At 64.5% G+C, this 20804-nt stretch overlaps 2 protein-coding genes across 5 annotated transcripts in view; one reads left to right on the forward strand and one right to left on the reverse strand.

The window, feature by feature from the left end:
* AXIN1 (axin 1) overlaps positions 1-17656 on the forward strand; it is a 51985-nt gene extending 34329 nt beyond the window's left edge. For 2 of the 3 annotated variants that reach the window (XM_051842119.2, XM_070064204.1), the window contains exons 4-10: positions 920-1016; positions 5848-5985; positions 11806-12335; positions 12764-12934; positions 14299-14544; positions 16614-16781; positions 17133-17656. In XM_051842119.2, coding sequence (XP_051698079.2) covers positions 920-1016; positions 5848-5985; positions 11806-12335; positions 12764-12934; positions 14299-14544; positions 16614-16781; positions 17133-17259 — 1477 coding nt within the window. In that variant the 3' untranslated portion in view covers positions 17260-17656. Of the gene's footprint in view, positions 1-919; positions 1017-5847; positions 5986-11805; positions 12336-12763; positions 12935-14298; positions 14545-15575; positions 15684-16613; positions 16782-17132 lie in introns of all 3 variants that reach the window. The other variant, XM_051842121.2, reaches the window with a different exon arrangement.
* On the reverse strand, positions 17362-20800 carry PDIA2 (protein disulfide isomerase family A member 2). Of its 2 annotated transcripts, XM_051842123.2 has the most exons (11): positions 20494-20800; positions 19831-20037; positions 19632-19765; positions 19420-19557; positions 19220-19336; positions 19017-19142; positions 18743-18940; positions 18541-18661; positions 18280-18461; positions 18090-18194; positions 17362-17974 (listed from the first exon to the last, which is right to left on the reverse strand). In XM_051842123.2, the coding sequence occupies exons 1-11, from the start codon at positions 20798-20800 to the stop codon at positions 17930-17932; spliced, it is 1680 nt and encodes a 559-aa protein (XP_051698083.2). In that variant the 3' UTR covers positions 17362-17929. The 2 variants fall into 2 exon arrangements, with proteins under 2 accessions (XP_051698083.2, XP_051698082.2); XM_051842122.2 differs by having other exon boundaries at positions 18541-18940.
* Positions 20801-20804: the final 4 nt, after the last annotated feature.

A 20804-nucleotide genomic window follows, 5' to 3' on the forward strand; every position in this document is an offset into this window, starting at 1 on the left:
GAGAGAAGAGAGTGGGAGAGAGAGGTCTTCCATCCACTGGTTCACTCCCCAGATGGCCACAATGGCCAGGGCTGGGCCACACCAAAGTCAGGAGCCTCTTTGTCTACCATGTGGGTGGCAGGTGCCCAAGTAGTTGAGCCATCACCTGCTGCCTCCCAGGGTGCACATTATAGGCAGCCGTGACTTGAACCAGCCATGTGTTAGGAAATGTGGGCGTCCCACGTGGCGGCTGGGCCGCTGGGCCAAACGCCTGCCCTGTCCTGACCTTCTGAAGGGCTGTGGCCGAGCCCTGACCCCCAGGGCGCCCTGTTCTGTGGCTTTGCCTGGAGGGCAGCACAGTGCTGGACTGGGCATCGCCTCCCTTTCTCAGGGCTCTGGGCTGTCCGGCTTGCCCATCTCTCAAGCCTCAAGTGTTTCCCTTCTATCTGGCTGTCCCCCTCCACGCAGCAAACCTTGCCTGGCCCAGGCTGTGCAGCAGGGCTTCACAACACGTGTCTCGTGTCCCTCACCCTTAAAATGCGAGGGCACACTTAGCTCTCAGACTCCAGAAGCAGGCCTCAGGCTGCCATTTCCCAAGCGCAGCTCAGCTTGGTCAGAGGCCCCGTGAACGCTGGCAGACACGGGGTGGCCCTGGGCTTTGCTGTCCTGTGTGTGTGGGTGTGAACGCTGGCAGACACGGGGTGGCCCTGGGCTTTGCTGCCCTGTGTGTGTGGTGTGAACGCTGGCAGACGTGGGGTGGCCCTGGGCTTTGCTGTCCTGTGTGTGTGGGTGTGAACGCTGGCAGACACGGGGTGGCCCTGGGCTTTGCTGCCCTGTGTGTGGTGTGAGCCGCCGTTGCCATCGGCTGCCTGTGGACGGTCAGGCCTAGGAGCTCGCTGAGCGCGTCCCCCTGAGCTCACGGGCCCCTTTCTCCTCACAGGGATGGGATCCCGCCGTACAGGATGCGCAAGCAGCACCGCAGAGAGATGCAGGAGAGCGTCCAGGTCAACGGGCGGGTGCCCCTCCCTCACATCCCCGTGAGTACAGCCCATCCCCCCTACCCCCTCACATCCCCGTGAGTACACCCCATCCCCCCCCACCCTCCCTCACATCCCCGTGAGTACAGCCCGGGCACCCCTACCCCCTCACATCCCCGTGAGTACAGCCCCATCCCCCCCTCACATCCCCGTGAGTACACCCCAATCCCCCCCCTCACATCCCCCCTCACATCCCCGTGAGTACACCCCAATCCCCCCCACCCACCTCACATCCCCGTGAGTACAGCCCCATCCCCCCCCACCCCACCTCACATCCCCGTGAGTACAGCCCCAATCCCCCCACCTCACATCCCCGTGAGTACAGCCCCAATACCCCCCTACCCCCCTCACATCCCCGTGAATACAGCCCCATCCCCCCCACCCCCCTCACATCCCCGTGAGTACAGCCCCAATCCCCCACCTCACATCCCCGTGAGTACACCCCATCCCCCACCTCACATCCCCGTGAGTACACCCCATCCCCCACCCACCCCCCTCACATCCCCGTGAGTACAGCCCCAATCCCCCCCCCACCTCACATCCCCGTGAGTACACCCCAATCCCCCCCCCACCTCACATCCCCGTGAGTACAGCCCCATCCCCCACCTCACATCCCCGTGAGTACACCCCATCCCCCACCCACCCCCCTCACATCCCCGTGAGTACAGCCCCAATCCCCCCCACCCCACCTCACATCCCCGTGAGTACACCCCAATCCCCCCCCACCTCACATCCCCGTGAGTACACCCCAATCCCCCCCCACCTCACATCCCCATGAGTACAGCCCCATCCCCCACCTCACATCCCCGTGAGTACACCCCATCCCCCACCCACCCCCCTCACATCCCCGTGAGTACAGCCCCAATCCCCCCCACCCCACCTCACATCCCTGTGAGTACACCCCAATCCCCCCCCCCACCTCACATCCCCGTGAGTACACCCCAATCCCCCCCCCTACCCCACCTCACATCCCCGTGAGTACAGCCCCAATCCCCCCCCACCCCACCTCACATCCCCGTGAGTACAGCCCCATCCCCCCCTACCCCCTCACATCCCCGTGAGTACAGCCCCATCCCCCATCCTACCCCCTCACATCCCCGTGAGTACACCCCAATCCCCCCCTACCCCCTCACATCCCCTTGAGTACAGCCCCAATCCCCCCCCCCACCTCACATCCCCGTGAGTACACCCCAATCCCCCCCCCACCTCACATCCCCATGAGTACAGCCCCATCCCCCACCTCACATCCCCGTGAGTACACCCCATCCCCCACCCACCCCCCTCACATCCCCGTGAGTACAGCCCGCCCCAATCCCCCCCACCCCACCTCACATCCCCGTGAGTACACCCCAATCCCCCCCCACCCCACCTCACATCCCCGTGAGTACAGCCCCAGTCCCCCCCCACCCCCTCACATCCCCGTGAGTACAGCCCCATCCCCCATCCTACCCCCTCACATCCCCGTGAGTACACCCCAATCCCCCCCTACCCCCTCACATCCCCTTGAGTACAGCCCCAATCCCCCCCTACCCCCCTCACATCCCCGTGAGTACACCCCAATCCCCCCCTACCCCCTCACATCCCCTTGAGTACAGCCCCATTCCCCCTACCCCACCTCACATCCCCGTGAGTACACCCCAATCCCCCCCCACCCCACCTCACATCCCCGTGAGTACAGCCCCATCCCCCACCCTATCCCCCTCACATCCCCGTGAGTACGGCCCCAATCCCCCACCCTACCCCCCTCACATCCCCGTGAGTACAGCCCCAATCCCCCACCCACCCCACCTACCTCACATCGCATAAGCAGGGCTGAGCCCTCACCGTGCAGGGGCGCTGGCAGTGGCACGTACTTGCCTGGCTTCTGTGCTTGGGCGGGCCCTGGGTGTGAGCTGTGCCCTGCGCCTGCTGACTGCGGGCGGCAGGGCCAGCAGCAGTGTGGGTTCGCCTCTGCAGGGTGGCAGGACGTGTTCTCCCTGGGGGAGGGCAGCTCTGAGCCTCCCTCGCCAGCTGGGAGCCGGGCCCTGCGTGGTTGCCGGCCCCGTGGCGCGGCTTAGTGCCTGTGCTGCTGCTCGAGGTGAAGTGCGAGGTCTCAGCACCAACGTCACTCTGTTTTAAAGTTGATTTACTGATTCGAGAGCCAGAGTGACGCAGAGAGGGAGAGACAGATCTACCTGCTGGTTCTGTCCCCAATGGCAGCAACCGCGGAAGTCAGCCAGGAACTCTACCCAGGTCTCCACACGGGTGGCAGGCCATCTTCTGCTGCTTTCCTTGTCACATTAGCAGGGAGCGGGGTCCAAGCAGAGCGGTCAGGACTGGAGCCCGCGCTCTGATACGGGTAGGGCACCAGTGCTGCGAGCAGTGACCTGGCCTGTGGCAGCGCCCGCCGTGGCAGTTGCCTGAAGCTGGCCATTGAGATTGTCAGTCAGTCCTGTAGGCAGCAGGTACGTGCAGGTGTGTGTGCTGCAGATGGCCTGGGTGTGTCTGCAGCAGTCTGGGCCTGAGCTGAGCCACCCTGTTCCACTTGGGCTTCCTGTGCTGACGCGTGAGCCGGCACTGCAGGGGCTGCTCAGGAGGTGCGGCTGTCAGCTTGGCCACTTCGTGGGCGTGGATAGCAGCCAGAACGCCTTGTCCCAGAACCTGCCTGCACGAGCACGGGGGCCGCCCTAGCCAACACAGTGGCCTGTGCATTGATGAAGGAGTCCAGCACACTGACACGTGGGGCGGGGACCTACGCTGTCAGATACCTTCTCACGGCGGGGTCGCTACGAGGGCTGTCCCGCGTCTGCGCGTGAGACGGGTGCAGCGTCGCCCGGCCTGGATCTGGATCCCTGCCACGGCGCCCCGGACATCCAGGAGGCTGAGGGCCTGCTGGAGACGGAGCTGGCCGAGGGCTGGGCTGCTGCCTGCTCTGAGCTGCCGGGACAGGAGGCCTGAGCTGCGTGGGGGCTGGACGCAGGCTCGTCTTCATGTGCAGGAAGTGATCCTAGCAAGTTTGGAGGGGAAGAGATGTAGGCAGCTGACTCTTGAGAGATTTGGGAAGGACCCTGTTTGTCCTTGCAGGTTTTCTACAAGTTTGAGATTGATTGCAGATTCACAGCTACTTCAGTAGGTCCGTTAGGCAGTGTTGGAGCCTACAGAGCTCAGCGCTCACCGAGGAGACGCCCAGGGTCCTGGAAGGTCACAGCCAACTCGGGGAAGTACAGCCGAGTGCCGTGTGTGCTCTGGTCACCGCAGGTCCTGCCCCTGGCTGAGGTCACGGGAGTGGCCCATGCTTGTGTCCACATCTTTTGCTCCGTCAGTGAGGGCGTGGCTGGCGGGGCGGGTCCTGTGGGCCTGGACTCCCGGGGCCTGTGGCTCCTCTGCCTTCCTGCTGCTGGGTGCTGTTTGGAGTCTGTTTTGCTTAGGAAATGCCGCTTTCTGGTGGCTCTGTGGTTGTCCGTCACCCGCGCAGGTGACCTGCGGGAAGTTTGGGGCGAGGTGGCATGTGTGGGCTGCGAGTTCTGACACCCACACAGGGCCTCTTTTCTCTAATTCCTTGGAAGTTTTGCAGTTCTCGTCAGCTAGAGTTTTCCTTTGCAGCCTGGTTTTCTGGTCCTCAAGCTGGTCGTTCTGAGCTGCTTGCGGGACCTCTGTCACACAGCCGCTGGGCACCTGGGTCTGTTGGGAGGCACTGGCCCCCCAGTGTCCACAGCCGCCCCGACCACGAGCTTTTCACCCTGCTCTGGGTCACGTGTTGCTCGCTGTCTGTCCACAGGCATCGGCGCCTGTGTGGGTCCCCGTAGCACTGTCCGCTCTTGGCCCTGGGTGTGTCCTGCAAGAAGGCACTCCCAGTAGCTGGTGCTGCCCTGGTCCGTCTTGGGCCTCTCGGCTCCTCGGTGGTCTTTGCATCTGGAGCCCCAGGCATGATCGCCCCATGCAGACACCGGTGCTGGCCACAGCCTGGTCAGTTGTGTTAGGAGCGTTTCTCAGACCACACAGGCCCATCTGGTGAGGCCTACCGCTGTCCGGTGTGGCACACGCTTGACGTAGGAACACAGACCTGCTACTCACCCAGCGCCCTGCCCTAAACCCTGACCACCTCCAGCTCTTCCCAGAGAACTCGTTCCTGCTGTGAGTCCTGAGCTGCCGGCTGGAAGGAGCAGCCCCACTTGGGGGACAGTGTTGGGTGAAGAGGCCTCAGGCCTGGGGGAGAGGATGTTGATGTTCAGGTGAACAGGGCAAGTGAACACCTGCTTCAAAATGAGAAGTGGTTGCCGGTGCTGTGGCGGAGCTGGCAAATTGCTGGCGGCTGCTGGCATCCTGTATGGGTACCAGTTCGTGTCCTGGCTCCTGGCTGCAGCCTGGCTAAATCCTGGCCATGGGATCGTCTGGGGAGTAAACCCACAGGTGGAAGATCTCTCTCTGTCTGTCCCTCTCAAATACATAAATCTTAAAAAACAAACAAACAAACAAAAAAAGCTGAAATGTAGGCGTTAGCGTTGTGGCTTAGCAGGTTAAACCCTGCCTGCATCGTTGGCTTCCTGTGTGAGTGCCGATGTGAGTCCTGGCTGCTCCACTTCCTGTCCAGCTGCTAGCTCAATGGAGGGCTCAGTGCCTCTGCCACCCATGTGGCTCCTGCCCTCGGCCCGGGCCAGCCCTGGTGCAGGTATCGGGGAGCGAGCCAGCAGGTGGAGCTCTGTCCTTTCATCCCTGTAACTGCCTTTCAGATAAATAAGTCAGTCTTAAAAAGAAGACGTGTAGATTTCACGTGCCCCCCCCACCCAATGCTCCTCAAGTCCTGGGCCTGGGAGGGTGGAGGCGGCGCCGCCTGATGGCCTGTGCCCCGCAGCGCACCTACCGAATGCCAAAGGAGATCCGTGTGGAGCCGCAGAAGTTCGCCGAGGAGCTCATCCACCGGCTGGAGGCCGTGCAGCGCACGCGGGAGGCCGAGGAGAAGCTGGAGGAGCGGCTCAAGCGTGTCCGCATGGTGAGTGGCCCCGCGTCGCAGCCCGCCCTCACACGTGCTGCCTGTGCACCCACTCCTGACCCGGAGCTGGGGCCCCTCCAGGGAGATGTCCTTGGGGATCCCAGCACTTGGCGGGGGCGGGGTGAGCAGCACAGCCGCCTGCGATGCCCCTGCCCTTCTGGGGCTGAGAGGCTGCAGTGGGAGGCCCCTTTGCCCCCAGTGACTCACAGAAGCAGCGGCTGTGACCCTCAGGTGTGGTCCGTGCTGCTGTGCTCAGCCGTGGCTCGCAGAGACTGGTGTGCAGGTGCAGGGAGGGGTTTGCTTGCAGGGGTGACTCCCTGCCAGGGTGCTGGGTCTCCAGGGTGCCCTCCGTCCCCTCTGCAGTGGATAGTGTTTCTCCCAGGAGTCACCGCTTCGTCCCCTGAACGCCCCTTCAGACCCGTGAGACCCCTCGGGCAGGTGCTGCTTCTTGCCTTTTTCCCATTCCCTAGTAGGATGCCCGGTGGTCGTGTCCTGGGTGCTGGTGATCTCTGCTGAGAGAGCAGACCCCTGGTGGGACTGGGAGTGAGCCCCAGGTGTGGTTCTGCAGACTTTGGAGTGACGGAGCTCCCAGACAGAGCGGCTGTCCAGGGAGGCGTCTGCGTGTCCACATTGCCAGCACAGACACCTAAACTCTCCATCCCCACCCCCTGACAACTAGAGACACACTGGACCCACGGGGGCAGAGAGCCAGTTGGGTGGGTGCTGGCCACCCCACACAATACCTGAGGTTCAGGTGCCTGGCTGCGACACCTGACAGCCACTGTGCAGAGGCAGCGTCACCAGTGCAGTTCTGCTGGTGGCTGGGGTGAAGTTCCCACACTGCCCTGGGCACCATGGTGGCCTCAGGAGCCCTGTGCTGGCCAGGCAGGCTGGGAGGGACTGGAACCCTGGAAGGGTTGAGGGCGAGGGAGGGGCATGGTGCGAGCATCCTCAGCACCTGGAAACCCTAGCGCCGGGGCCAGAGCCGCCGTGAACCAGGAGGCATTAGGCCCCGGGTCCTGGGTCGTGTGCTGCGGCAGAGCCAGCGCCCGCCACGGCAGCAGGCCATGGTGTGGACGTCTTTGCTGTGAGAGTGGCCTGAGGCCGTCAGTTAGCTTGTTTCTTAATAATTCTTTATTTGAAAGAGATCTTCCATCCACTGGTTCACTCCCCAAATGGCTGCAATGGCCAGGGCTGGTGCAGGCTGAAGCCAGGAGCCAGGAGCTCTTCCAGGTGCCCGTGAGGTGCAGGGGCCCAGGCGCCTGGGCCATCCTCTGCTGCTCTCTCAGATGCACCAGCAGGCAGCGGGATTGGAAGCGGAACAGCTGCGTCGAGCCAGCACCCATAAGCCGGAGGCTCAACTTACTGCACCGCAGTGCCGGCCCCACAGTTCACGTTTAACTTTCCAGTGTGCTCATGAAGAACTCTGGGAAAGGAGTCCAGGCATGTCGCTGTGACCGGAGCTGTTGGGCTCGTTCTGTGTCCGTCCCTGGTGGATGCTGCTTTTCCAGGCACACCAACTGTTCAAGTGCTTGCTTTTTTGTTTTTTGGGTTTTTTTTAGTTTTTTAAATTGTATTTATTTCTGTAGTCAAGTTAAGAGAGAGGGAAAGAGCGAGTGAGAGTGCTTCCATCAACGTGTTCACTCCCCAGATGGCCACAATGACCAGGGCTGAGCCAGGCTGAAGCCAGGAGCCAGGCCCTTCACCCGGATCGTCCACGTGGGTGCAGGGGCCCAAGCAGGAGGACCATCTTCTGCCGCTGTCCCGGGTCATTAGTAGGGAGCTGGATCAGAGTGGTGCAGCCACGACTTGCAGCAGCTCCCACATGGATTGCTGGCTTTGCAGGCGGCGACGGAACCACTGTGTCCCACGGTGTTCGTGTGTTTCCGTAAGCAGAGTGATAGAAGATCATCCGCTCGTTCACTCCCCGGATGCCCGCAACAGTCAGGGCTGGGCCGAGCTGCAGCCAGGTCGTGCACGTGGGTGGCAGGGACCCAGCACAGCGGCTGGGACTCACAAACCAGGGCTCAAACTAGGATGCTGGCCCCAAGACTTGCTGGGCAAGACCTTTTGTTCTATTTTGAAATGTTTATTTGTTTGAAAGGCAGAGTGAGGAAAAGAGGGAGAGAAGGGCCGGCGCCGTGGCGCACTCGGCTAATCCTCCGCCTGCGGCCCCGGCATCCCGTATGGGTACCAGGTTCTGTCCCGGTTGCTCCTCTTCCAGGCCAGCTCTCTGCTGTGGCCCGGGAGTGCAGTGGAGGATGGCCCAAGTGCTTGGGCCCTGCACCCCATGGGAGACCAGGAGAAGTACCTGGCTCCTGGCTTCGGATCGGTGCAGTGCCGGCCATAGGGGCCATTTGGAGAGTGAACCAATGGAAGGAAGACCTTTGTCTCTCTCTGTCTCTCTCACTGTCTGTCAAAATTTAAAAAATAAATAAATAAATACAGTAAAGGCAGGTGTCAGTGCAGGTGTTAGCATGCTTCTCTGGTGTCTGCGCCCTAAGGCTCCCTCATTTTGGGGAGTCTCTGCCTGCGACTGGATGGGTGGCTCTGTGTCCAGCTGCAGGGAAGACAGCAGCTACCTGGCCAGACGCCCTGGGCCAGCCCACCTCCACTGTGCAGGTGGGTGCCACGGACACTGGCCGGGGACACGTTAGCTGAACTTGAGCGTAGCTGCTGTTTGTTACAACATGTGACTCTGTTTACATCTGTTACAAGTAGTGATCCTTTTTTCAAAGAAACTCAGGTGTTTTTAAAAAAATATTTACTTATTTGAGTTAGAAGGAGAAGCAGAGAGAGGGAGAGACAGAGAGAGAGGTCTTCCATCCACTGCTTCACTCCCCAGACGGCCTCAACAGCCAGGACTGGGCCAGGCGAAAGCCGGGAGCCAGGTTTCTGTCCAGGTCTCCCCCTGTGTGCAGGCCCACGCACTTAGGCGTCCTCCACCACTTCCCCAGGCCATTCATGGGGCAGCTGGGACTCTGACTCAGTGCCCATGTGCTGGCGTTGTGGCGTTGTGCAGTGTCCCAGGCAGGGCCATAACGTCCTGCACCACGATGCCACCCCCAGAACAAGAGTCAACGTTGGGAAGTAACTGCGTGAGGCTGGATGCCCGGAGCCTACAGTGAACGGCGGTCTTTGCACTGCCGTGCTGCCGAGGCATCAGCCCTGCCCGTCGCCCCCTGTGTGTGGGGGGGTCTCCTTCCTCACTGCACCTGCGCAGCATACAGGGCGAAAACTCTGGGAGGACCCTCGACAAAGACTCTCCCAAAGTCCCTGAACGGGAGCAGGAGGCAGGCGGAGTCCGCCGGGGCCCCAGTCTGCCCTGCTGGTGCTTCCCCGGCACCAGCTGAAGATCTTGTAGTTGACAGACCTTGCTGTCTTGTCTTGCTTTGCACTTGTGAGAAATTTAGGATATCTGAGGTCTGCTTATACTAAAATCCAAGGGTGAAGGGAGTGTCTTGTCCTAGAGTGAAGATGGTTGAATCCAGGCTGCTGCTGTGGTGTGGTGGGCTAAGCCTCCGCCGGGGGCACCAGCATCCCATATGGGTGCCGGTGTCCTGGCTGCTCCACTTGCAATCCGGCTCTCTGCTGTGGCCTGGGAGAGCAGTAGAAGATGGCCCAAGTCCTTGGGCCCCTGCACCCATGTGGGAGACTGGAAGAAGCGCCTGCCTGGCTCCTGGCTTCGGATTGGCCCAGCTGTAGCCGTTGAGGCCATTTGGGGAGTGAACCAGCAGATGGAATTCCTGTCTGTCTGTCTGTCTCTGTAGCTCTGCCTCTGAAATAAATATATTTTTAAAAGACATTTATGTCCTTTTGGGCCAGCCCCCATTGGGTCAGTGGGCTAGATGCGCGTGATGCAGCACCCCGTAGCGAGTGCCAGTCGGTGCCAGCTGCTTGGCCTCCCGTCTGCTCCCTACTAGTGCTGCTGTCGAGGCAGCAGATGGCGACCTGAGTGTTTCGGCCTGCCACCCATAGGAGAGACCCAGACGGAGGGCCTGGCTCCTGGCCTTGGCCTGGCTCTGCAGGCATCTTGGGGTGAACCAGCAAATAGAAGATCTCTCTGTCTCTCTCTCTTCTGTCACTCTGCCTTTCAAATAAATAAAGCATTCAGAACAGGGCGTGGACACTTGCATCCCACATTGGAGCACCTGGGTTTGAGCCCCAGCTCTGCCCTCCACTCCACTTCCTGCTGGTGGGCCCCTGGGAGCAGTGCTGGCTCAGGTGGTCGGGGCCTGCCACCTGCACGGGCGACCTGAGTAGGTGTGACGCTGGGGCACCTGGGGAGTAGCCAGCAGGTGGAGGATTGTTTTGCGTCTCCCCACCCTTCTCTCTCTCTCTTGCTCTGCCTTTTGAATAAAGCAAATAAATAAATAAATGTTTAAAAATAAATGGGTAAGGGACCTGTGCTGTGGCTCAGCGGGTTAAAGCCCCTGCCGGAAGCGCCGGCATCCCATGTGGGTGCCGGTTCGAGTTCTGGCTGCTGCTCTTCCGATCCCACTCTCTGCTGTGGCCTGGGAAAGCAGTGGAGGATGACCCAGGTGCTTGGGCCCCTGCACCCACGTGGGAGACCTGGAAGAGGCTCCTGGCTCCTGGCTTTGGATTGGCACAGCTCCGGGTGTTGCAGCCATCTGGGGAATGACCTAGCAGATGGAAGGCCTCTCTCTCTCTCTCTCTGTCTCTCTCTCTCTCTCTCTCTCTCTCTCTCTGTCTCTGTCTCTGTCTCTGTCTCTCTGCCTCTCCTTCTCTAACTCTGACTTTCAAATAAATTAATTAATTAAAAAAAAAATAAATGGGTAAATAAAACCCAGGGGATGACGTAGGCTCCACCTTCCTTTTTGATTGATTCCAGATTCAGTCAGCACCTTAAAAAGGTTGGTTTATTTTGAAAGGAAGAGGCGCAGCCGGAGAGACGGAGTACATGGTCTTCCACGTGCTGCCCGCACGCGGGTCAGGAGCAGTGTAGCTGGCATTTGAACTGTCACTCGGGTGTGGGACGCAGCGTAACCTGTGCCACTGCACGCAGCACCCACCCTGAGGTGTGACCAAACCGTGTGCATTTCCACGCCTGGTAACAGATGCAGAAGTGTGCCCGCCGAGTGCGAGCATTGAGTCAGCTCTGTGTGCAGGGGCAGGATTCTCTTGGCAAACAGGAATAGAGGAATTGGAAGGAAACGCAGTCTTTGCTGCGAACGTAGAAGAACATAGAGATGTCGGTATTGTGTGCAGTGGGTTAAGCTAGAGCCCGCGACTCTGGCGTCCCACTGGGCGCCGGTTCGAGTCCCGGCTGCTCCACTTCTGATCCAGCTCTCTGCTGTGGCCTGGGAAGGAGCGGAGGAGGACTTAAGTGCCTGGGCCTCTCTACCACGTGGGAGACCTGCATGTAGCTCCTGGATTTAGCCTGGCCAGACCTGGCCGTTGGGCAATTGGGGAAGTCAATCAATGAATCTCCCTCTCCCTCTCTCTCTCTGTAATTCTGCCTTTTAAATAAATAAAATCTTTAACAACAACAATAACAAAAAAGAAACAAGAAAATCGATGGAGAGCCTTCAGTGCCATGACTGCATGTGCCCTCTGCGCTCCAGGGGCCCCGTGCTCACCCTGCTCCAGTCTGCCTGCTCCTGGCCAGCAGCCCAGCATCATGGGAGCAGGGATCAGTCGGGACGGGGAGCCCTGGAGCCCTCTGGTGTGGCGCTCGGTCCCAGCCCAGCCGCTGCCTCTGCAGAGCCAGCACGTGTTGGGGGCCCTGGCCTCCAGGACGCACTGTGCCGGGGCCATCCTGTCCACCCCCCGTGTGACTTGCTGCCTCGCCCCACGCAGGAGGAAGAAGGAGAGGATGGTGACCTTCCCCCTGGGCCCCCAGGGGCGAGCCACAAGTTGCCTCCTGCCCCAGCCTGGCACCACTTCCCGGCCCGCTGTGTGGACCTGGGCTGCGCCGGGCTGCGGGACGCACACGAGGAGAACCCCGAGAGCATCCTGGACGAGCACGTGCAGCGGGTCATGCGGACCCCTGGCTGCCAGTCTCCCGGCCCTGGCCACCGCTCCCCTGACAGCGGGCACATGGCCAAGGTGTCGGCCACGCTGGGTGGCGTGGCCTCGGGGCACGGGAAGCACATGCCCAAGTCGGGGGCGAAGTTGGACGTGGCCGGCCTGCATCACCACAGGCACGTCCACCACCACGTCCACCACAGTACAGCCAGGCCCAAGGAGCAGGTGGAGGCCGAGGCTGCCCGCAGGGTCCAGAGCAGCTTCGCGTGGGGCCCGGAACCGCACAGCCACACAGCCAAGACCCGCAGCCACTCAGAGGGCATGGGTGCCACCCCCAGCGCCGGCGACAGCCTGGCCTACAGGTGAGCCGTGCGCGGCACTGTCGGGTGCGGGGGAGCCACTGGGGAGTGGACGCCACGGCTTCCTCTTGTCTGTGCCTGCGGAAGGCTGGCGCTTCCCCGCCAGCAGTCACCGGACACCCACAGCTGCCGCCAGCCTGGGCCGCAGGGCCGCAGGGTGAAGCGCAAGGGCTGCAGCCCCTCAGCTGTGGCCCTGCCCGTGGCGTTGTTCTCGGTGTGGGGCACGTCATGTGTTCAAGGGGGAAACAAACCAACAACAGGACAGCTGGCAGAGCCACTGGCCAGGTCCACGGTGGGTGTGGTGCCGACGGCCAGAGGCCACGCCCATGTACCCTCTGTCCTCCAAGTCCAGGGTCAGCCCTGTTGGGACGGGAGGGGCCCGTGTGGGGGCCGTGGATGGACGGGGTGACGCTCTGTCCCTGTTCCCGCAGCGGGAAAGCAGGCATGCCCTCCAGAAGAAGCGCCAAGAAGGCCGAGTCTGGGAAGAACGCGGCTGCGGAGGTGCCGGGCGCCTCGGAGGACACGGAGCGGAACCAGAAGATCATGCAGTGGCTCATCGAGGGCGAGAAGGAGATCAGCAGGCACCGGAAGACCGGCCACGGGTGAGAGCCGCTGAGCCGCGCGCCCCGCCGCAGCCGTGCAGAGTGCCGAGGCCCAGGCCCCCGGAGCCGGCTCTGGGCCGGTGGCGGGGCAGCCGGGGGTACTCGCTGCTCCTGGGGGGAGGCCAGGATCGCCCCCGCCTGCAGGCCGCACAGCTGCTCCTGGGAGGGCGTTGCTGGTTTTCTGGCTGGCGACCCCCACGCAGGAGTGCCCAGCTGAGGCACCCGACCTCGCTGCACGCACAGCCCGCGGGAGAAGCTGTGGGTGCGCACACCTGCTTATCCCAGCCCCATCTGGGGGGACGCTGATCCGCGCTCCGCTCTGCTGGGCGCCCACACGGGCAGAGGCTGCTGGGAGCAGCATGGAATGACCCCTCCCCCACACCCAGCCCCACCCTTACTGCTTTGCGTGAATTGGTCTCGGGGTGCCACCCCTCCTCTCCCTGCGTCTCATGGGACCCTACTCATGGTGATGCCTGCAGGAGGGACGAGGGCCCCAGAGGAGGTACAGCCCCTCTTTCCTCAGCCCCGGGTTTCCCCGATCTCCACCTGCACCTAGACCCCCAGCAGGACCGGCCGTGAGGCGTTGCCGGCTCTGGCCCTGCCCCTGAGGGCCTCTGGAGCTCCTGTCTGGGTCTGGTTTGCGCGGGGCAGGCTGCTGGGGTCTGGATTTCTCTTGGGTGGGTTTCGCAGAGCAGGCCCTGGGCTAGGGGGTCCCCGCAGTGAGGGCTGCCCAGGCGGCGGCTGAGGGCTAGGAGGTCTCTGCACCCCCATCCCCCACCCCCGCCCCCCAGTGCCGAGCCTGCCTTGGGAGCGTGGAGCCCCCGGTGGGAGCTATTGCCCTCGCCACGAGAGGCCTTCCTGGCTGAGTGGCGGGCGGTGCTCGGGTGCAGCAGCTCGGGGTGGGGGGGGTGTCTAAGCTGTGACAGTGGGGCCCTCGCTTGCCTTTGAGTGTCCTGTGTGTCCCAGGATTTCCACAGTGAGCATGCATTGAATTTGAACAACTCTTTGAACAGTAAAAATTTTCTTTTGAAAGGGCTTTATATAGTACATGATTTGTATCAGAAAAGCTGTTCAAAGTCAGAAGTAAGGGACAGGCGTTAGCATGGCGGGTTAAGCCAGCGCGGGCACACGCGTGTCCCAGATCGGAGCGCCTGGCGTGCGGGGCAGCGGGGATGCTTCCACACGCGCACACCTGCCGCCTGGGAGACGGGGTGGTCGTTGGCCTGGCCCGGCCCCGCTGTTGCAGGCACCGGGGAATGAGCCCGTGGGTGGGACGTCGCCCTCATTCCTGACACCTGCCGTGCCGTGTGGTGAGAGGAGCCAGGGCTCACGCTCTGCCGTGCCTTGTTCTCTTGCTCCCCAAGGTCCTCTGGGGTGCGGAAGCAGCAGGCCCACGAGAGCTCCAGGCCCTTGTCCATTGAACGCCCTGGGGCCGTGCACCCCTGGGTCAGTGCTCAGCTCCGGAACTCCGTCCAGCCCTCTCATCTCTTCATTCAAGACCCCACCATGCCACCCAACCCCGCCCCCAACCCCCTGACCCAGCTGGAGGAGGCCCGCAGGCGTCTGGAGGAGGAGGAGAAGAGAGCCAGCAAGCTGCCCTCCAAACAGAGGTACGGCCGCGGGCTGGGCGCTGGGGGCCTTGTGGCTGCCTCTGCTGAGAGCCGCACGTGGCACAGGCACAGGCACAGGCGGACGCTGGGCAGCTCCGAGACATCCCGCAGAGACTCCGGCCGCACCCGCCTCGCCCCTAAGGGTCTGTTCTCCCCCTAGCTGTGTCCTCTCATTCTCCCTGGGTGCCCTGGCCCCGTGGGACCCAGGCAGGTCAGGGTCTGCGACAGCCCTGGGGCGGCCCCTCACCCCGGTCGCAGGGCTGTCACACAGGTCACTGTTGACCTCAGCTTGCCAGCTCCTTTTGTCCATCCTAGGTCATCTGGGCTCTGGGGCTGCACCGTCCATGGGGCTGTCCTCCTGGGCACCTGGAGGCTGAGACGTGTGTCCCTCCACGGGTCTGTACCGCGCCCTGAACCTGGCGCCAGCTTGGGTGTCAGAAGGGGCTGCAGTGACCCTGGACCAGAGTGACCACTTTGCAGCCAGGTGGTCCCATGTAGCCGAGCCTGTGCCGACAGCGTGCCGTCCGGCAGGAGCTGGGACCTAGCAGGGCTCGTGGAGCGGTGGGGAGGCGGAACGGACCTGACGCCTGGGCCTGCGTTGTCTCGGGCAGGATTTGCTTTTGGTCTTGCCGTGAGAACTGCTCAGTGCCTGGTCTAGGCTGCTGGCCCCACCGTCTCCACTGGACAGCCTGGAGTTGCCGGGTCTTACATCCAGGGCGCGGGGCTGTGTGAGCAAGGGCCTGGCGCCAGCACCCCCCGCCCAGGCCAGTCTGTGGCACAGCGCCCCAGGTGTGGACAGTCCAGTTGTGCTTGGGAAGCCCTCACAGAGCCGAGTGGGGGAGCAGGCCCTGGGCGGAGCTGCGGGCACTTCTCTGGGAGGCCGTGTGCACCACGTGGCCGGGTCGGTGCCACAGAACAACCTTAGCACGCTCGTCGTCGACCGTTTGTGCTGGGGCCTCTGGCCCCACCGTGGCCTGGAAGGAGGCGTGGCGTCACCGGGCGCGTCCCCGCTGACACGGGCTGTTCCCTAGGCATGTGCAGGAGGTCATGCAGCGGGGTCGCAGCTGCGCCAGGCCCGCGTGTGTGCCTGTGCTGAGCGTGGTGCCAGCCGTGTCGGACACGGAGCTCTCCGAGACAGAGTACGTGTGCCCCAGGGCTCTCCCACCAGGGCCTGTGCTGCTGCTCCGGGGACACGGAGCGGCTGCGGCTGGAGGAGCCCCCGCGGGGTCAGGCCTCAGGCCGCCCCAGAGCCGTCCCCGTCTCCACCCGTGACGAGCGGCCACGGGGTGACGGGAGGCCTCTGGCCGATGCGGGCGTCTCAGCAGCCTCCCAGCCCTGCCTGACCGAAGACCGCGCTCTGCCCGTCTGGAACACGGCGGGGCCTGCGGCCAGGGGGAGCTTGGGACCGCTGCCGCAGGTGGTGCCGGCCAGACACCGGGCGTGCCTGCGCCTTTCAAGACAGCCGCGGGCTGGGGTCGCCCCGAGAGGGCCTCCATGTGGGCGTCCCCTGAGCCTTGGGCCTCACCACGCTGACCCTTGACAAACCCCTACCAGGCCCAGGGGCTGCTGCGTGCGCTCAGAGCCTCTGCTCCAGGGTTCGCCCTGCGCGGCCTTCCTGAACCCAGCCCTGGGCAAAGGTCCCAGGCCTGCGAAGCGGACAGGGTGGAGGGGGCCCTCGCGGCCTGACGGCCAGGACTCGGGCCCTAGAAGCTTCAGGTGCACCCAGCAGGAGGAGGGGCCGGGCCCAGTGAGGGCACAGCTCTCGCCTGGGAACAGGAGACAGCAGCCAGCGGTCAGGCTGTCGGCCCGGGCAGCAGGCCCTCTGCTGTGGGGCAGGCGCGGTTACGTCGTGCGTGAGGCTGCCGGGTAGCACAGCCCACCCTCCACCCAGAGCGGGTGGACCCCTGCCTCCTGGCCTGGGAAGCTGCGCACGAGTGTCCACGTGACGGGGGGAGCGAGCTGGGCGCGGGGGCCACGGCGTGCTCGCCCCGGCCATCTGTGCCTTGCGGGGGTGGGTGGCACCCATGCAGCCCCGACAGCCCAGAGGTCACCAGCGTCTCTGCCCTCAGGACGAAGTCACAGCGGAAGGGGGCCGGCGGGGGCAGCCAGGCGTGCGACAGCATCGTGGTGGCGTACTACTTCTGCGGGGAGCCCATCCCCTACCGGACCCTGGTCAGGGGCCGTGCTGTCACCCTGGGCCAGTTCAAGGAGCTGCTGACCAAGAAGGGCAGCTACAGGTGAGCCTCGAAGGGGCTGGGGTGACCCCTCCTCCACTTAGCCTCCCACGGAGCAGCTGCAGGACGGGGCCTGAGGGCCCCCGCGCCCACTTCTGGGCTCTCCTCTTGAAGGTGGGAGCACAGGCTCAGGCGTGGGGCTGCGGTCCTGTGTGCTCTGACCCGGGCCAGCCCCGTGGCCTCCAGGTCCAGCCTGTCCCCCACGACCGGCCCCTGAGCAGGCCTTGCAGGAACCGAGGGCGCACCAGGCCCCGGGCAGCAGGCCGCGGGCTCAGGGACAGGGCCTCCACCCCGGGCTGGGCACCCGCAGGCCCCTTCCTGCCGGGCTCCGCCCTCACCGCCCCGCCCCCACAGATACTACTTCAAGAAGGTGAGTGACGAGTTCGACTGTGGAGTGGTGTTCGAGGAGGTGCGCGAAGACGAGGCCGTGCTGCCCGTCTTCGAGGAGAAGGTCGTCGGCAAGGTGGAGAAGGTCGACTGAGCCCGCGCCGGGGCGGCCGCCTCCCGGAAGCCCTCCAGGAGCTGCCTGTGTGCAGCCAGCGTCTGGCTGACGAACAGCCGCCTGCCCCGTGCGGCCCCAGGAGGGGCCCATCCACTTCCCATAGCAATACTCGGAGAGTCTGGCCGGCCACTGGTGTCCCCGCTCGGCTGGCCCGGCCCAGGAGTCCCCGCGCGTCTCTGGACTGTACGTGCCACCCAGTGCCTTCCGCCAGCCGTCTCTCGCCTGCCACTGTGAGAGCCGCGCCGGAGCCGGCCCTGCAGCCCCTGGCCACGTGTAAATATGTACAGTTCCCAGGCCCGTTTTTCATGCGCTGACTTGTACAATGGTCTTTTCAAAGGTACTTGGATAATAATGAAATAAAAGTTTTTGAACCTGCTCTGGTGTGGAACACACCTGTTCGCTGCAGGGGCCTGCTGAGGGCACACGTCCTTGGCCAGCTCCTGGCACAGCGGGGGGACCCTGGGGCGCAGTGGCCGGCTCTGGACTAGGGACCCCCTGGGCCTGGCTCGACTTCTGCCCAGGGGCCCAGGAACCACGCACACGTCCAGAACTCAACCTCTTTATTCACAGCTGGGAGCAGGCCACCCCGGGAGGGGGTGCGGAGGGGGCCGGGCCGCCCCGGGAGGGGGTGCGGAGGGGGCCAGGCCGCCTACAGCTCTTCCTTGGGCTCCACCGTGGAGTTGGCCGGTGGCTCCTAGAGAAGAGAGAGGCAGAGAGGCCAGCTCAGAGCGCTGCCCTGCCTGCCTGCCTGCCTGCCTGCCGGGCCAGGGCTCAGGGTGAGGCCTGGACCCCTGGGCGGGGGTGCCCACCGGCACGGGGGCTGCAGGCTCCTCGGTGGGGGCGGGCAGCTCGCCCCCGCTGTCCAGAAACTGGGAGAAGGTCTCCAGGTCCCGGCTGCTCTTGTATTCGATCACCTGAGGGGGGAGGGGGAGAGGTGGAGGAGGGGCCTGGACAGGCCTGCCCCGCCCTGTGCTCGCCCACCGACCGCCCCCGCCTCACCTTCCGGCCCGGCCCCGCGGGGAAGTACAGGAGGGTGGGGAAGCCGGCCACGCGCAGGCCCTCCAGCTCGTTGGCCGTGGCGTCCAGCTCTGCGATGACGATGTCCTCGCGGTCCCTGTACTTCTCAGCCAGCGCCTCCCAGGCCGGGGCCATCTCCTTGCAGTGGCTGCACCACGGGGCATCTAGGACACGGGTGTTGGGCTCCGTGCCGCGCCCGCCGAGCCCCCCCCCCCCCCCCCCCCCCCCGCCTGCGGCACTTACAGAACTTGACAAACACGTTCTTGGCCTCGTCGTAAGCCACCTGCTCGAAGTTCTTGCCCATGAGGGTCTTCACTGGCCGCTGGTCCCAGTCAGGGGGCACGTCTTGGCTCAGGAGGTAGGGCTGGGGAGCCAGGCCAGTGCTCACGGGGGGCCCCCAGAGCGACCACCCCCCACCCCCGCAGTGGGCAGTCCAGCAGGGGACCTGCACTTGGCCGCCGAGGACAGCCCGGCAGAAAGTGGTGACGGCTGCCGCCGTGACGGGCTCCCCGGCCGCCGGCGCGTACTTCTTGGAGGTCTCCATGTTGATGAGGCGCAGGGTGGGGGCCTCCTCGCTCTTGAGGCCGAAGTACTGCAGCACGTGGCTGTTGTCCGCAGCCACGTCCACCACCACGAACAGCACCTGCGGGCAGCAGTGCGTGCGGGCCCTGGCCCTGCCACCGCCCGCCTTGCCCTCCCGACCCCCCCCCCCCCCGTACCTGTCCCCGGAACGGAGGGGCCGCCTCCCGGAAGCCCTCCAGGAGCTGCCTGTGTGCAGCCAGCGTCTGGTTGACGAACAGCAGCAGGTGGTTGAGGATCTTGGCGGCGAAGATCTTGGGGGACGTCTGTGGGGCGTGGACGCGTCACTCCTGGGGACACCCCGCTCCTGCTGTCCCCTGGCCGCACCTGTCGCTGCACTCACCTGGCTGTTGAACTCCGTGACCAGGTGCATACTGTGGGTGACCAGGAAGCGGGACAGGTCTCCCGAGTCCAGCCCCAGCTCTGTGTCCACTGGGAAGTCGGCCCGCCCCTCATCAAACTGGACACCAGGCAGGTCGGTGAAGGGTGGGGGGCCGGGTGGGGGGCAGCAGCCCCGGCCCCCCCACCCCGGCCCAGCCCCACCTTCTTGAAGAGGACCACGGTGTCCTCGGTGAGGCCAAACTTCTGAAAGAGCTGTGGCCGGTCAGTGAGGCCGAACGTCATGTCCAGGGCGTCCTGGGCCAGGGCCAGGAAGGTGGCCACGTCCTCGTCCTGGAGGTCCTAAGGGCCCGACCCCGTGAGGCCGGCGCTGGCGCCAGCACCGAGCCCCGCCCGGGCTCCGCCCCTCAGCCTACCTGGAAGAATCCGACCACCACCACGTCCCCGGCGTCAATCAGCGCCTGGGCGCCCTGCTCGTCCTGCAGCCGGGTGGCACTGGCCCCCACCCGCCGCCGCAGCCACTCCGCGATGCCCTCGGCCTCCCGGGGCCCTGTGGAGAGTCCCCTCAGCCCAGGCCCAGCGCCGCCTCCTGCCTGCACCGAGCCCGCCCCGTACCTGTGTAGTCCTCCGGGTGGGTGCGGTTCCCGTCGAGGAAGAACTTGAGCGTGGGGTACTCCGTCACGCCGAACTCCCTGGCCAGCTCGGGCTCTGCGGCCGCGTCCACCTTGGCCAGCGTGGCCCGGGCCGACTCGGCCGCTAGTAAGGCAGCTGCCTTACTGTACTCCGGGGCCAGGGCCTGGCAGTGCCCACACCATGGGGCGTCTAGGGGACAGGGCCGTGAGCTCCCGGGCACTCGGCACCCCCGGCCTGCCACAGCTGCCCCTTGGGGTCGGGTCCAGGGGAGCAAGCGTGTTCTGAGCACACTTGGCTTCCCCAGGGGCCCCGAGGCTTGCCACAGTCGGGCAGAGCACCCTAGACCGGAGGCTTTGGCTGTAGGGACCAGCGAGGTCTAGGCTGGGGGTCCAGGCTCCGTGGGGCTGCCTGGTGAGCCCCGAGGCTGGGAATGGTGTCCAGGCTGCTGAAGGGGCCTGGAGGAGCCCAAGGCGTGTGCAGGTCCCCGGGAGCCCAACCTCGACCCCGGGCCACCTGGCCAGCCCTGCGGGTGCTCCTCTACCTGGGGCCTCGGTATGCACCTCCACGTGCCCAGGTCCAGCGCCCTCCTGGGGAGCCCTGGCGCAAACCCTGCCTGTCCCCGCCCCACTGGTCCCAGGCACTCACAGAACTCCACCAGCAGGGCGCGGTGCTCCTGTAGGGCCCTGTCCAAGCTGTGCTGGGTCAGCACCAAGACCCCATCCTCCTCGGGGGGCTCCTCCTCGGGGGGCCCCTCCTCGGGGCCCTGACCCTGTCCTCGGAGCCCAGAGGCCCCCAGCAGCAGCAGCAGCAGCACGGGCAGGAGCTGGCACTCCATGGCAGCGCTGGCCCTGCAGCGCAGGGGCAGATAAGGGGCCCAGGGGCCAGGCAGCAGCCGCCACGTGGCGCCCGCCCACTCGCGGGGAAGATAAGGCCCGAGAGCCCCCACCCCCATGAGG

The sequence above is a fragment of the Oryctolagus cuniculus genome, chromosome 19 (assembly GCF_964237555.1).
Source record: "Oryctolagus cuniculus chromosome 19, mOryCun1.1, whole genome shotgun sequence".
NCBI lineage: Eukaryota > Metazoa > Chordata > Mammalia > Lagomorpha > Leporidae > Oryctolagus > Oryctolagus cuniculus.

Excerpts from the sequence above, each read along its gene's own strand:
- PDIA2 (XM_051842122.2), bottom strand. The coding sequence starts at position 20,800 with ATGGGGGTGGGGGCTCTCGGGCCTTATCTTCCCCGCGAGTGGGCGGGC. Across the intron at positions 19,337-19,419 it reads CCGTGGTCCTCTTCAAGAAG|TTTGATGAGGGGCGGGCCGA; the intron begins GTGGGGCTGGGC and ends CCTGGTGTCCAG. Across the intron at positions 17,975-18,089 it reads AGCCTGCAGCCCCCGTGCCG|GAGCCACCGGCCAACTCCAC; the intron begins GTGGGCACCCCC and ends TCTCTTCTCTAG.